Genomic DNA, 16,387 nt, shown 5'->3' with positions numbered 1-16,387 from the left:
GCTTTACTTAAGTATATTTTTCACATATCTGTACTTTAGTTAAAGCTGCAATCCGTAACTTTTTGCACTCTAGTGGTTAATAATCAGAACTGCATCTTGAGGAAGAAAATTGCAGCCGGAGCTACTGTCTGTTTATGTCTATGGCCGATCACGCAGGGACTGTGCTCCTCCGCAGCGGTACCGACCAGTCTGGCCTGAAATAGTCCCAATATAAACACTGTGCTCCTTTGTGATGTACAGCCAGGCTAATAAAGCTAATTTGAAATTGAAAATGACTGAGTTCAGCTTTGAGAATGAAACCAACCTGTTTGTTCCTCAGTTTCTTCATGTTTGACTCTCAATGTTTCTTCAATCTTCACGTCTTCACTCTCCTCTTTAATAAACACCATCTTTGTTTGGTCCTCAGTTTCTTCATGTTTGACTTTCAATGTTTCTTCAATCTTCACGTCTTCACTCTCCTCTTTAATAAACGCCATCTTTGAGATAAGAATAATCACAGAAATAAAAAACACATCCAAACTAAATCAGTAGTTCAGTCACTGGTAAGAGAGTCGGTCAGAGTGAGAGTTAATGGCCTTAAATGACCTGATTCCACAACAACAAACTCTCTAAAAACTACAAATTAATAAAAGAACACAATTTATATAGTAGGTTCATATTTAGACATGTTATGATAAATGTATTCATCTGTAAATTACATTTAATAGATTACACTTCTGTGAGATCAACTGTTCTTGTTATATTTACACGTTTCACATTATTCAATTTAATTTGGCTAACTTTAGGCATATAGACCACATTTAACAACAGAGGCAGCAAAACTATTAATTCATCTGTAGATTACATTTAATAGATTGCACTTCAGTGAGAACATTAGCAGTTGCTTTACAGAAGTTTTCATTACTTGTGTTTGCTGTTCTTGTTACATTTACACATTTAACTTTATTACATTTAGTTTGGCTAACTTTAGGCATATAAGACCATATTTAACAACAGAGGCAGCAAAACTATTTATGCACTCGATGATTTTTGCTCATGCTTTACTATCTGGTCACAAGCAAACACAACAACTTTAAAATCAATCGACTCTCTTTACAAACAGACACTACAAATATTTCTAATAATTACCATCATTACAATACTGTTCAAATACATAACCTATTGAGTTTTGATAGTACTAAACATTTTGTTTACATTATAAGAAAATTATGTCGAACAACGAGAGCAATTACTAGAGGAGACTGTGTTGAACAGTTTAGATGGACAACATTTGGGCGATCAGTCTTTTCAGTTAAAGCCATTCATTACTGGAATACTCTACTAACTCAATTAACGGATAGTACAAATTACTCAACATTTAAATAGACACTAAAGGAATGGCTAAAAGCTAATCAAACTCGTTATCACATGTAATTATATATTTTTAATGTTCCTGCTATTATCATCTCTAGGAGTTCTACTGTGTCCGTGATTTGGCACTATATTACTTTGATACCAAATCTTTGTGTTTGATAAATGTTTTATTATTTGTGGATGATAGTGAATTTAATGCATATATTGTATTTACATGTAATAATTCATTCTCCATGTTTATGATAAACTGATTCATGATATATAGAGAGAAATGAGACGCATCTTTTCTGTTACACGTGTGAATAAAAAATAAGTTCATTAATGTTAGAAAACGCATTAAAATGTAAAGTTCAATAATCAAACATTCATTTAACTGTTCTTGTTGAAACTATTACATTGACCGAACAGTTTTTATTGATTTAAACACTTTAAAAGCTTAAAACACAAACCTTTCTTCAGCAGAATCACAACAGATGCAAGAGCGCGGCGCAGCCTTATGACGTCACATCTCCACTACAAAATAAAAGTCCTGATCACATACTCAAGTCACAGATGTGTAGAGACATTCACATACAAACAATAAAACACACATTAGTTTAATTCTTCAATACATATTTAAATGTGTGTTGGTCAGTGATGTGCTAAAAATAACTACCAAAGAAAGAGTTTGAACCACATCTAATATGTGAGATTCAGTCAATGCTAAACACAAATGTTTGTGTGCAGAAATCATTTATAAAAGGGGCAGAGAACTTTTAATTTGTTTAAACTTGTTAACTTATTTAGTTAATTGAGTTTAATCAAAGCCAGTAAATGTTTGTCGATATATTTTGTCTTTATAATTTTATAATATAGTGCCACAGACTCAACAAACAAATATTTTGTGATTTCTCCAAAGCTTTTGATAGCATCCAGTCTTCTGTATTTCACTCATTAAGAATGGCATTGGAGGAAAAGTTTCTGAGGTATTGAAATCTATGTATTCTAAACTTAAATCATGTGTGAAAGGAACTGATGGTGTAACAGGATATTTGGGCTGAAGCACTGGTGTACGACAGGGCTGCATGAGTCCACTTTTGTTTATTATTTTCCTAAATGAATATATAACATGCTGTACGCTGAAGATATCACTAATATATCAGGAGGGTTGCAGAAAGAAATTGAACAGCTGGAAATATTCTGTAACCTTTATGGCATGACGGTGAATCTGAGTAAAACAAAGTTATGGTTTTTAGAAGAGGGGGCTCTTGGTGATATAAGAACTGCTTCATCTACTCTGAATCAGCGCTTGAGAGAAAAAGCACATGGTACACATTAAACAGGTGCTGCTCATATAATTATGAGTCTTTTTTGTCTCCATACATATTAACTCTTTTCCCACCAACATGATTTTTTTTTTTTAAGTTGCCAATGTAACGGAGTGTAAATGTTAAAGTGGTAAAAGAGGCATAAATGGGGACAGCGCCATCTGCACTAGGTGGAGATGTTCTCCTTTATATAGAATTTAACTTAACCCTTGTGTGGTGTTCATATTTGTGTTACTCAGCCAGTGCTCATGGGTCTGATGGACCCGCTGCATTTTTGGGTTTTTAATTCAACAAAATAAAAAATGTTATGTTAAAATACTCAACAGATGTTTACTTCATCCCAATTACAAACGATATAAATAGCATATATGGTTAATATTTTCTCTTTACCTTTGTTAGATCACATTTAAGAATTGCAACCTCGTGTGGGAACGGCAGGGGTAGAAACAAAACTCACTTTTGTAGCTACTCTCACACACTTACACACAATCTCTCTCACACGCACGCACCCGTGTTCGTGTGGACAGGGCCTAAAAGGATTAAAAGAGAAAATAGTTTTAAATAAAGAGCAGAACTAACGAGATATGCTGTGGAACTGATTTATTCTTTCTTGATTGGATCCTTCATTTCCACGTGTTATTTTCTCATTGTGCAGCTCCGCTCAGCAGAAAGACCGCCCAGGCAAGACCGTCACACCAGCGATGTAAACCAGTGGGGGACTATATGTAACGATGTCTTTATTTCATTATCCTGCAACAAAATCACAGAACAGAACTTTACATTTATGCACAGGATGTACCTCACCCCACTACACCTGAGCAAAATATATCCTAATGTATCACATAGATGTCGACGATGCAAAACATATACAGGATCAATTACGCACAACTTCTGGGAATGTAGAAAACTTTAGTATTTTTGGAAAGAGGTACATGATCTGACAGCTAAAGTTTTGGAAACTCCTTTAGACATTACGCCTATATGATATCTTTTTGGTACGGAACCAGACAAGACACTTGATCCTATATTAAGTATTTGTGTATTTATTCTATAAATTATTCTGTCATCTGGTACTAACTGTATCTAATGTTGTTGTTTTGTTTTTGTTTTGTTTTATTTTTTTTTATTCCATTTTACTTTCATATGTTAAATATCAAAACCAATAAAAAGTTGCCAGCCACAGCCAGGGTTTTTGATATTTTTCAGAAAAATATGATGGCCAATAGAATATTTTATTGTATGAATATCTGAGTATGCAATATGAAAATTAAGAGGCCTCTACTTAAAAAAAAGAAGAAGTTGTATTCTAGTTTCATGCATTCCTGTTTATCAACACTTAAATATCGGTACGTTTCATAAACATGAAACTTTGAACAAAAAGCTGGGGGGAAAAAAATCCCGTTTTTGTCAAAAGCCCTATTTCACCCTGGACTAGTATATCTGGGGAACTCTGGGGATTTGTAATAATTGCAGATAAAAGCCCTATTCGCACAGGACTAGTATTATATAGGGACCTCAGGTGATTTGTAGTAATCGCAGAGAATGTCTGTGATCTTATACATTTAAGATTTATACATTTATACATTAACAAGGGGGAGAGGACGCCGGTGTTGTCTGTTCAACCGCTTCTCCACTCAAAATCAAGTAAATTTTACTGTAAGATTTCAATTTTATTTTATTTATTTTATTATGACGGTGAGTGACTAGTTATACAGAGCTAGAATTGGGACTATTGCTACTGGCGGCTACTCAGACTGCTGTTCACCGTTCTTCACCGCTTCTCTACTGTTTTTGTTTGAACTGTTACAATATTCTAGTTTGAAGAACATTTTACGTTACTCACTGCAGCTGCTCTCTCTCTCTCTTCTGGGTGTCGGCTGCTCAATGGTGTTCTCCATAAGGCTTAATCTACATGGTGTTTTCTTCCGGACAGCCTTTCATCTGTCTCGCTGCGGTTTTGCCTCGGACCGGACCTGGTGCATAGGAACAATCGCTTTCGGTGCCGGTTGATCATCTTTGTCCCGCTGTTGATGAGCCTACATTTAGACCATTAAAAAAAACTGGAAACTCTAAGCAGCTTTTTTCCACAGTTAACTATCTCCTGAAGCTGAAGCCATCTTCATCCATTGACACCACAGTGGAGTGATGCAACAGCTTTATTGACTTTTTTAGATCTAAAGTCAATAACATTCGCTCTTCAATATCTGGCTCTTCCTCCCTGTCTCCACCGTCCTCCAACCACTCGCCCAGGAGATTGCCTTCCTCACTTTACTGAGGTTCAGCAGAGCCAGGTTGAAGAAACCATCATAAAAATGAAGTCGTCCACCTGTACCGTGGAGCCCATCCCGACTGTTGTGCTCAAGTCGTTCATTCCCATTGTCAGCCCAATCATCACTCAGTTTGTTAATCTCTCTCTTAAAACTGGTCATGTCCCTCTTGCTCTTAAAACTGCTGTCATCCGTCCTATACTTAAGAAACCAACCCTAGACCCGGAGGTCCTTGCTAATTATAGGCCGATCTCCAACCTCACTTTCCTGTCAAAGGTTCCAGAGAAGGAAGCCACCTCTCAGCTCCACAACCATCTAAAAAACAACAAATTATTCAAGATATTTCAATCAGGCTTTTGCTCGGCCTACAGCACTGAAACAGCTCTGCTTAGGGTGACAAATGACCTTCTAATGACAGTTGATTCAGGATCACCATCACTGCTCATTTTCCTCAACCTATCAGCGGCATTCGACACCGTGGACCATACCATCCCCCTGGACCATCTCCATAGTACAGTTGGACTATCTGGAGCACCACTGCAGTGGTTTCAGTCCTACCTTTCTGACAGGACTGAGCATGTTATATTGGGAGAATGTGAGTCCAGGCTGCTCCCTGTTACATGTGGTGTTCCACAGGGGTCTGTTCTCGGCCCAATCTTATTCATCCACTACATACTTCCCCTCGGTTCTGTCATCAGCAGACATAGACTATCTTTTCATTGTTATGCTGATGACACGCAACTTTATATCAAAACTGCCCCAAGCCCCTCCACAGCTCTGTCATGACTCACCACATGTCTTGAGGAGATTAAGGCATGGATGGGAACTAACTTCCTCCAGCTTAACTCCAGTAAAACTGAGGCACTACTGGTTGGATCCACTCCTCACCATTATCCCAACTCAACAAATCTAGGGTTTCAGTTTGATCCACAGCAGACCTTCAATGACCACATTAAGCACATTTGTAAAACTTCCTTCCACCACCTTTGAAACATCTCCAAACTCCGTCCCCTTTTAACCTTTCCAGATGCAGAGAAACTTGTCCATGCTTTTGTCTCCAGCAAAACTCAGATGTGGGAGAGTAATTTCTAAATCACAGAGGTCCCTAGATAATACTAATCCTGTGCGAATAGTGCTAATGTCTGTGATCTTAATGCCGTGCGAATCGGCCATGTCTGTAATTGGTAAAGTAAAAATTCCCCTGCAAATTACCTACCATATTTCGCCAAACACCGAGGTCCTGTGATAATATTAGTCCTGTGCGAATCTGTGATTTGGCCTGTGAGCATTTCTATCTTTATCTTTCACAAAGAATGGAGGCTGCATTGATAATGCGCACTGTTTTGAATTCCTGCACAGATTATATACTTTCACTTTAGAGTGAGTACCAATTTGGGAGCAAATTGCTTGAGTGGTGTGTTTACTATTAATATCAATGCCATTCTTAATGAAAAACATAACAGAACAGTACAATGACAAGCTCGCTTAAATGGGCGCTTTTACATTTAGCTTTGAAACTTAATCTTCCGCCATATATTGTCAGCTTTTCACTCGTTATAAATGAGATCTGACTCCTGCCGCCGGTCTGTGCTCAGTTCAGTTTTAATTGCAGCGTCTGTTCTCTAATTGAACAAAATTATTTTTATTAACTATCAAACCGATATCGATACATATGACCGTTTATGATTTCATACAGCTATATCTATGACGAAAAACATTTACAAGTCTTGGCATTATATCCGGGAGATAAGTCAGTAAATTCGAGTAAAATCACAGGCTTTGCTTTTCCCGTGCAAATGTGCCACGCAAGATTTAGATGTGAGGGAGTAATTTCTAAATCACAGAGGTCCCTAGAAAATACTAATCCCGTGCGAAGAGGGCTAAAGACTACATTCAGATCCGATTCAGAGCGATGATCAAACACAGATGGAGTAGATGGAGTCCATCAACACCCCTAATTCTTCACAGTCCCAGAGCTCGTCCTGGGTCCACATTTCATTCAGTAACATTATGGGCTGTCTTGATTTATATGTCCATAATGTTGTAAGGAGAAGCACGTCGGTCAGTGAAGAAGCACGAGTCGCAAGTAAGTGTTTTTGAAATACTCTGTATTTGCTGTATTGCTTAGTGCATTAATTACTGGAAGCAAGAGACATTTCGATTTTGCACTTATTTTTCTATTAATAATTTTATTACGTGAGCTATTTGCAATTACACTTTAACCACGGCAGTTTGAAGCGCCGCCATTTTTTTACTCCATCTTCCTCATGTGTGTTTTGATCATAAGATTATGTACTCATAGGATTATATACTTGAAAGCTTCTCTCCAGTGTGAATTCTCATGTGTTCCTCAAGTCTTCCTTTTCGAGTGAAACTCTTTCCACACTGTTGGCAGGTGTAAGGCTTCTCTCCAGTGTGAATTCTCATGTGGACATTAAGATGCTGATTTTGAGTAAAACTCTTTCCACACTGTTGGCAAGTGTAAGGCTTCTCTCCAGTGTGAATTCTCATGTGTTCATCAAGTCTTCCTTTATGAGTGAAACTCTTTCCACACTCTTGGCAGGTGTAAGGCTTCTCTCCAGTGTGAATTCTCATGTGGACATTAAGATGCTGAGTTTGCGTGAAACTCTTTCCACACTGTTGGCAGGTGAAAGGCTTCTCTCCAGTGTGAACTCTCATGTGGACTTTAAGACTCACTTTATAATTGAAACTCTTTCCACACTGTTGGCAGGTGAAAGGCTTCTCTCCAGTGTGAACTATCATGTGGACTTTAAGACTCACTTTATAAGTGAAACTCTTTCCACATTGTTGGCAGGTGAAAGGCTTCTCTCCAGTGTGAATTCTCATGTGTTCCTCAAGTCTTCCTTTATGAGAGAAACTCTTTCTACACTGTTGGCAGGTAAAAGGCTTCTCTCCAGTGTGAATTCTCATGTGGACATTAAGATGCCCTGTTTGAGTAAAACTCTTTCCACACTGCTGGCAGGTGGGAGGCTTCTCTCCCGTGTGAACTCTCATGTGTTCATCAAGTCTTCCTTTATAAGTGAAACTCTTTCCACACTCTTGGCAGGTAAAAGGCTTCTCTCCAGAGTGAATTCTCATGTGTTCATCAAAATGTGCTTTATGATTAAAACTCTTTCCACAATGTTGGCAGGTAAAAGGCTTCTCTCCAGTGTGAACTCTCATGTGGCCTCTGAGATTCCCTTTTTGAGTGAAACTCTTTCCACACTGTTGGCAGGTGTAAGGCTTCTCTCCAGTGTGAATGCTCATGTGGGCTTTAAGATGGCCTTTATGATTGAAAGTCTTTCCACATTGTATGCAGGTGAATGGCTTCTCTCCAGTGTGAACTCTCATGTGGACTTTAAGGTGTCGCGTTTTATTTAAACTCTTTCCTGGCTTTTGAGTGATTTTTTCTGAGGAAATATTTTCAGTCTGTGAGCAAATAAAAGATTTTTCTCCAGTTATGAAATTATGATGTTGCCGATACTGATCTTTCTCTTCCATTTCATTTAGTTCTTGACTTTGCACTTTCAGAGCCATCAGATCTAAAAGAGAGGAAAAGAAAACAAAACTTTTTCTTGCTACTCTTTCGTTTAATGGCACAAAACAACAGACATCAAGATATTAAAACATTTAAAGGGGTGGTAAAAAACAATTTCATTTTTCTAACTTTAACTAGTGTGTAATGTTGCTATTTGAGCATAAACAACATCTGCAAAGTTACAACGTTCAAAGTTTAAAGCAAAGGGAGATATTTGCTTTTAAATAAACACATTTCTAAGGACTACAGCAAATGGCCGGTAGGGAACTACAGCCTTTCCTCCAGACTTGCTGACATCAGCAGCTCCAATATTTACATATCCCCCTCCTTCGAGAATATTAAATAAGGGGTGTGCCGACGAAAGGCTGTTATTTTCATCTGGATTGTAGGTCCACTTTGTTCAGCCTTCCTTGGGACGGGGGTGTTAGGGAACAATGGTTCAGATATAAATCTCTCTCTCTGTGCTGCACAATTTCATGGAGGAAAGCTCCCAATCGTTGCAAGTTCAATGCAGGATTCGCACAACGGCTTGTCCTGAAAGATGGAGCAGTTCGAACTTTAAAAATAAAAGCTGTTTACGGGCCTTAACCTGTAAGTATGATTTATTTTTCGTCTATGTGTTTTCCTGTAATAGTTTTTATTGTATGTTGTAGCAAAGAAGTAAACAAATGAGAATGCTGTTTGCCTCTGCAAACCAGTTTGTTAACCCTTTGACATGTACGATCACATTCTAGGCTGGTCCCTGCAGCATACGATCACATATATGATTAGAACATTCAGTGATCAACTGCCAAATTCAAAAATGTAAATCTAGTTTTAGCGCGTTGACTGGCACTAAGCCATAAGCACCGAGCTCATTTAATGTCTAGTAGAAATGTGAAATAATTTTTTATATGGTGCTTTCTAGACTGAGAAAAGACAGAAAATGTATTTTTATCTCATGGGGATGAAAGACAACAATTCCCAGAATGCGTCGCTGCCCTACGAGTCCACTTCCAAAGCAAGCTAACTAGATTACTGGATCACTTTGGGAGCACAATCCTTCGAATATACTCCAGGGTTCCCTTTCAGTCGGTCACTTTCGACGTACGTCAGAACTGAACCAACGAATTGGGATCTGACTTCAGAGACCTATCCACTTCGAGTGTATAAAAACGAGCCAATCGGAGATTGGCATGTGATCCACAGATTCCACGCTCCGCCCCGCAGTGCGGGTATAAATAAGGAAGTGGAATGGCAGATCAATGCTTTCATCTTCGGAGCAGAACAGTAGTGCTTGCTGTTCCTACGAAGAGTGTTAAAATTGAGTCTCGTGAGAGAAGGAGAACTGCCAGTGCAGGTGAAACGGCGCGTCAACGAGTGATCGACAGTTGCAATTGCTTGCATTCAAAAAAAGAGCTTTTTGTTGGTTCGCTGGGCGTTTTTTCCCAAACTTGAGTGCCACACACAGGCTTGCACTGTGGACTGTGTGCTGGCCGCGGTCATCTCCCTGAGTGCACATCTAAAAAGAGCAGTTTTTCCATTCTAAAAGAGCAACACGGTTTGACCCTGCGTCTTTTTCAAGATGTCATTCAAACCGTGCATTCCTGGAATGCAACTGTTTCCTGTCCTCGTTGACGGCCACGATCGCATGCGAGATTGCGATCGTGGGTGATTCATGTTCTCGCAGAAGAACATGGTCACGTCGGCGCGTTGTTCGTCTCACCCTTCTCATAAAAGGCTTGAGTGTTCAGCGCGCCGTGTGCCGTCGAGCGGCCGGCTCACAGCGGTGGTTGTCACAACAACCAGCGCGCGTCAGTCGGCGCTCTAGATGCGCGGTCGAGACTATGAAACCTCAGATGGGGTCGAGTCCCTTCGCCTATCCCCCAATCTAGTCCATTTTCTGGTGTTACTGGAAAAGGGCTACTTTGGCTGATAAGTGCTGGTGGCCTGAGGATTACAGTGGGAATTCCCCGCCGGGTAAATCCCTTCGGGCCCCCACTCCTCTATCACATCAAAAGCATGCTGAGACTCTGCTCGTGGGTGGTACGGATTCTCTCATGAGAACATGACCACGTCAGGGCATTGTTCGCCTTGCCTTTTTTCATAGTGGCTTGAGCGTTCAGTGCGCTGTGTGCCGTTCTGACGGCCACATTCACTGTCTTATATGCCTGCTTGTAGTGAGAGATGGAATCGCCGATCCTAGAAGAGAAAGGGTCTTAGCGTTTTATTTTTTGCTCTGGCAGAGGACAGATGTCAATTGCTGCATCCGAGAGAGGGAAATATGGAGTGCCATAAGGGCCAAAAAAAAAAAAAAAAGTATAATTGTTTTCCCTCTCTCACTGCCCTGCACGCACGAGGGTAGTCCCAGCCCAGGGGTTGTGCAGGAACTTCGTGCAGTGTTGGACCTCGCCCTAGGGGCGACGAAAATCACTGCACGCTCCCTGGGTCAGGCGATGTCCACACTAGTGGTCCAGGAACAGGGGGCTAACCTGGCATATATGCGTAAGAAAAGCCTGTCTGTCGGGCTGGCCTCCTCAGAGACGCCATCGAGAACTTTGCCCAGCAGTTCTCCCTGCCCGCACCAGGAGTACTCGCGCCGCCTCCGGGCCTCCCGAGTCGAGCCAGAGCACTCCGTTGCGCTGCCCCACCCCGGGCATGTCTGTGGTGCCATTGGTCCCGCGGGTACAGTCCCTGGGAGTGTGGCTACGGCTCCCTCGACCGTCCCGTTGGCTCATCAGTACCATCAGACTCGGCTACACGATTCAGTTCACTCGCCGGCCATCCAAGTACAAGGGCGTCCTCTTCACCTCAGTGCGAAGCAGTGACGCTCGAGTTTTACGGTCAGAGATTGAGGTCCTACTGGCGAAGGACGCGATCGAGCCGGTTCCTCCAGCCGAGATGAAGACAGGGTTCTACAGTCCCTACTTCATCGTGCCCAAGAAAGGGGGTGGGCTACGGCCAATCCTGGACCTGCGCGTCCTGAATCGGCCTGCACAAGCTCCCGTTCCGGATGTTAACGCAGATACCGCATTTTTCAATGCATCCGTCCCCAGGATTGGTTCGCAGCGATCGACCTGAAGGACGCATACTTTCATGTCTCTATTCTCCCTCGCCCCAGACCGTTCCTATGTTTTGCGTTCGAGGGACGGACATACCAATACAAGGTCCTGCCCTTCGGGCTGTCCGTCGCCTTGCGTCTTTATGAAGATCGCAGCCATTGTTCCACTCCGAGAACGCGGCGTTCTCATTCTCAACTTTCTCGCCCAATCTCGGGAGCAGTTGTGGGAACACAGGGACATGGTGTTCAGTCACCTCAGCCTGTTGGGCCTTCGGGTCAACCGAGAGAACAGCAAGCTCTGTCCTACTCAGAGAATCTCTTACCTCGGTATGGAGCTGAATTCGTTCAACCAGACTGCGCGCCTCACGGAGGAGAGAGTCAGGTCAGTGTTGAACTGCTTGAATATGTTCAAAGGCAGAACAGCGACCCCACTGAAACTTTTTCAGAGGCTCCTGGGGCATATGGCATCTGCAGCCGCGGTGACGCCGCTCGGATTGCTTCATATGAGACCGCTCCAACACTGGCTTCACGGCCGAGTCCCGAGGTGGGCGTGGCAGAGCGGCCAGTACCAGGTTCCAGTGACTCTGTACTGCCGCCAAACCTTCAGTCCTTGGTCAAACACGACGTTTCACCGGGCCGGGGTGCCCTTAGAACAAGTGTCCAGGCATGCTGTGCTGTTCACGGATGCCTCATCCACGGGCTGGGGGGCCACGTACAATGGGCATTGCTAGCAGTACACTTGGCACTGTGCCGCCTCAAGGGGCTGCTACATTGCAAGCATGTACTGGTCCGTACGGACAGCATGGCGGCCGTTGCGGACATCAACCGTCAGGGTGGTCTACGCTCCCGTCGCATGTTCCAACACGCCCGCCACCTGCTCCTGTGGAGTCAGAAGCAGCTGAGGTCACTTCGGGCCATTCATGTCCCTGGTGCGCTCAACCAGACAGCCGGCGAGCTCTCTCGGCAGCCAGCACCTTCGGGAGAGTGGCGACTCCACCCCCAGGCGGTCCAGCTGATATGGGACCAGTTCGGAGCAGCACAGGTAGACCTGTCTGCCTCTCCGGACTCGACCCATTGCCAGTAGGTACTATTCCCTGGCCGGGGGTACCCTCGGCACAGATGCACTGGCGCACAGCTGGCCCCGGGACCTACGCAAGTATGCGTTCGCCCCAGTGAGCCTTCTTGCACAGACACTGTGCAAAGTCAGGGAGGACGAGGAGCAGGTCTTGCTAGTTGCGCCTTATTGGCCCAACCGGACCTGGTTCCCAGAACTTACTCTCCTCGCGACAGCCCCTCCTTGGCCCATTCCCCTGAGGAAGGACCTTCTTTCTCAGGGATGGGGCACTCTATGACACCCGCGTCCAGTCCTCTGGAATCTTCATGTCTGGTCCCTGGACGGGACGCGGAGGTTCTAGATGGACTACCACAAGCAGTCGTAGATACCATCTCTTCAGCTAGAGCCCCCTCTACGAGATGCCTCTACGTAGTGAAGTGGAACCTGTTCGTTGAGTGGTGTTCTTGCCGCCGGGAAGACCCCCGAAGGTGTTCGATTGGTGTCGTGCTTTCCTTCCAGCAAGACGGGTTGGAGCGTAGGCTGTTTCCCTCCACCCTCAAAGTGTACGTCGCGGCAATAGCGGCGTACCACAACGCAGTTGAAGGTAAGTCCGTGGGAAACCACGGCCTAATCGTCAGGTTCCTCAGAGGTGCGAGGAGACTAAATCATCCTCGTCCAACCTTGATACCCTCTTGGGACTTGGCTCTAGTGCTCAGAACACTTCAGAGCCCTCCCTTCGAGCCTTAGGAGTCAATTGAGCTTAAAATCTTGTCAATCAAGACAGTGCTCCTGACTGCATTGGCCTCTATCAAGAGGGTAGGGGACCTGCATGCACTTTCGGTCAGCGAATCGTGCCTAGAGTTTGGGCCTGGTAACTCTCACGTTATCCTGTGACCCAGGCCCGGATACGTGCCCAAGGTTCCAACCACTCCCTTCCGGGATCAGGTGGTGAACCTGCAAGCACTGCCTTCGGAGGAGGCAGACCCAGCCCTGGCTTTGCTGTGTCCGGTCCGCGTTCTACGCGCTTACATTGACTGGACCCAAAGCTTTCGGACCTCAGAGCAACTCTTCGTCTGTTACGGAGGCCAACAGAAGGGAAAGGCTGTCTCCAAGCAGAGGTTAGCCCACTGGATAGTGGATGCTATAGTCTTGGCTTACCAGTCCCAAGACGTGCCTTGCCCGTTCGGGTTGCGAGCTCACTCCACTAGGAGTGTAGCATCCTCCTGGGCGCTGGCTCAAGGCGCCTCGCTGACAGACATTTGTAGAGCTGCGGGCTGGGCGACACCTAACACGTTCGCTAGATTCTATAGCCTCCGAGTAGAGTCGGTATCTTCCCGCATCCTCGCCCCTGGTGGCCAGGAGTGCTAAGTGCCCGTTTTAAGTGTCGGCTACAACTTACGTGGTTGTAGGTTTGGTTCCATATGAAGCGGTTCCCTCACGGCAACCCCATATGTGTATTCCTCCATGGTACCAGCAACCCTGACGGCTAGCCCCGCGTCTTTCCCTTGACAGAACCCGCTCTGTCGTCTCTGGGCGTGTTCTTTCCCCCCTACAATTAGGTTGGAACCACCCCAGAGACTGCCATATGTTGCACTACCCTGCCAGGTTAGTCCTTATGTGTATTCCGCCACCACTCCTTCCCTGAAGGACGTGGCCCCGCAGCGTACCTTCTCCGAGAAGAGCACGCTTCCCAGCAGTCTATGGTCACTCTAAGTGGGTCTTGCAGAAACAGCAGTGACTGACCTCCCTGCTTGGAGCCCTGACTTCCGTACCATAATAGACGGTCCAGTGCGCTCAAGCAGGACGCTGGAAGGGCCAGCATCCTGGCGTGTTCCAGAGGGATCCCAATTCGTTGGTTCAGTTCTGACGTACATCGAACGTGACCGACTGAAAGGGAACGTCTTGGTTACGTATGTAACACTCGTTCCCTGAAGGAGGGAACGGAGACATAGGTCCCGTCGCCAAGTGCTGTGCTTCCGCTATGAGCCCAGTTCTGACATACGTCTCCGTTCCCTCCTTCAGGGAACGAGGGTTACATATGTAACCGAGACGTTTTTACTCATACAAATCCTAATGCTAATCGCTGAAGTAACCCTTTAAAAACTAACCATGAACACATTGCGGTGCACCCCGCAAACACAATATGGCCTTCGAAAGAATGTGTTTTACCATTTTTTAAACATGTTTGCTAGATCCTATACCAAATAACCTACAGAAAGAGGGGTTATATTTAATCTCAGAACCTTTTCCGTTCTTTAGGACATTTTCCAAACTCATTATGTTTGGATTCTATGTGTTTAGGACACTGCCACAGGTGTTTTTGAAGTGGTTTGGAATATAGGGCTGTGCAGTTTGGGGAAAATATCTAATTGTGATTTTTCTAACAGATATTGCAATTTGATTTGCATTTTAATTTCGTAATGTCAAGATATAGCTCAATATTCTTAATACTGTGTGGAAACCCTATAAATTAAAGGAGTACAACAGGCCTTTAACTGCAGACCCCTCCACTACCTTGTCGTCTAGCAGATGCAGTGTGCCTTTCTATCAAATAGATGGTTAGCTTCTTACTGACAATTACAGTGTCAGAGAGGTTCATCCACAGTGAAAATATGTACAAGTGTCAACAAAAATTGTCAATCCAAAAATCAAAAATAAATAAAATCAGAAAAATTCTCAAAAGAATATAGGTGTAACAGCTCAAAAAAGACAAACAGGTCTCCACAGTATTCAAACAATTGGGTTTTGCAGAGGTATCACAGTGGCACTCATCGACTTGGTTTTGGGTTCTGTCTTTAGGTTTGGCCTGGGTTAATATAGGTCAAACTCCGCTCCTTTTTGGGCCACACCATTTCCAGGTATATATAACATGTAATACCTACACAAGTACCTCATCTACTTGCCATCCGTTATAAGTGATCAAAAATAATCCATTCCCCATTAATAATTATAATAAATGCAATCCATTCACACATAACACACTTAACACAATCCTGACAGATAAATACAGACACAGACACCCATTCTTGACTTGTGGAAATGAAAGGCAACTGGACGTTCCCTTGAACAACGGTATAAAAACTCAGAACTAACTGTTCACAAGCTGGCCTACCGGGACCACCAAAAAGCTTATTTGAAGTCCATCAAAGAAGCACGGTCACAGTATTATTAAAATATTATTCAAGATAGTCCTTGCAATTCAAAACGGCTGTTCTCCACTATAAATCATCTCCTAAAACCTCAAATTGCTCCTGTCGTTGGGTAAACAGAAGAACAATGTACTTCTCAAACGACTGTCTCATTCTATTGGACTTGATAACACTGTCTTGCAATGGTTTGAGTCATACCTCACAGACAGATCTGAATTTGTGGCCATGGGTAGCTCAAGGTCCTTTTCCCATGCGGTTGGTTGCGGAGTACCTCTCTTATTCAATCTCTACATGCTTCCTCTATGTAAAGACATCATTCGCTTGGGAATTTCATTTCATTGCTACACTGATGACACTCAATTATATCTGAAAATTGACACTCATTCATCATTATCGTCATCGTTATCCACCCTTTCTGCCTGTCTGGAAGAGATAAGGACGTGGATGAACTACAACTTTCTCCAGTTGAACAGCTCTAGACAGAAGCCATCCTCATTGGTTCCCCTCATCAGATCAGATCATCCACCATAACCTGTATTACATTTTCTGGCCAGGACATTCCTCTGAAATTCTTCATTTCAAAAAAATATTTTGTTTATTTAACGCAAAGTTTTTAACTTTAAAAACATTTCTAAATTCAGTTCATATTTCTAACAAAAGATATTCCAAGCAAAAATAA

The 16,387-nt window shown here is 43.4% G+C and overlaps 2 protein-coding genes across 2 annotated transcripts in view; both read right to left on the bottom strand.

The window, feature by feature from the left end:
• Positions 1-476, bottom strand: part of LOC137049966 (zinc finger protein 208-like) — a 61,885-nt gene extending 61,409 nt beyond the window's left edge. Inside the window, exon 1 of the mRNA XM_067428717.1 lies at positions 305-476. Coding sequence (XP_067284818.1) covers positions 305-476 — 172 coding nt within the window. The remainder of the gene's footprint in view (positions 1-304) is intronic.
• The window catches only part of LOC137049965 (zinc finger protein 91-like), a 284,608-nt gene that overhangs the window by 218,139 nt on the left and 50,082 nt on the right, over positions 1-16,387 (bottom strand). The window contains exon 12 of the mRNA XM_067428716.1: positions 4,504-8,469. Coding sequence (XP_067284817.1) covers positions 7,232-8,469 — 1,238 coding nt within the window. The 3' untranslated portion in view covers positions 4,504-7,231. The remainder of the gene's footprint in view (positions 1-4,503; positions 8,470-16,387) is intronic.

The sequence above is a fragment of the Pseudorasbora parva genome, chromosome 20 (genome assembly GCF_024679245.1).
Source record: "Pseudorasbora parva isolate DD20220531a chromosome 20, ASM2467924v1, whole genome shotgun sequence".
NCBI lineage: Eukaryota > Metazoa > Chordata > Actinopteri > Cypriniformes > Gobionidae > Pseudorasbora > Pseudorasbora parva.
This window is presented reverse-complemented; position numbering and strand designations above follow the sequence as displayed.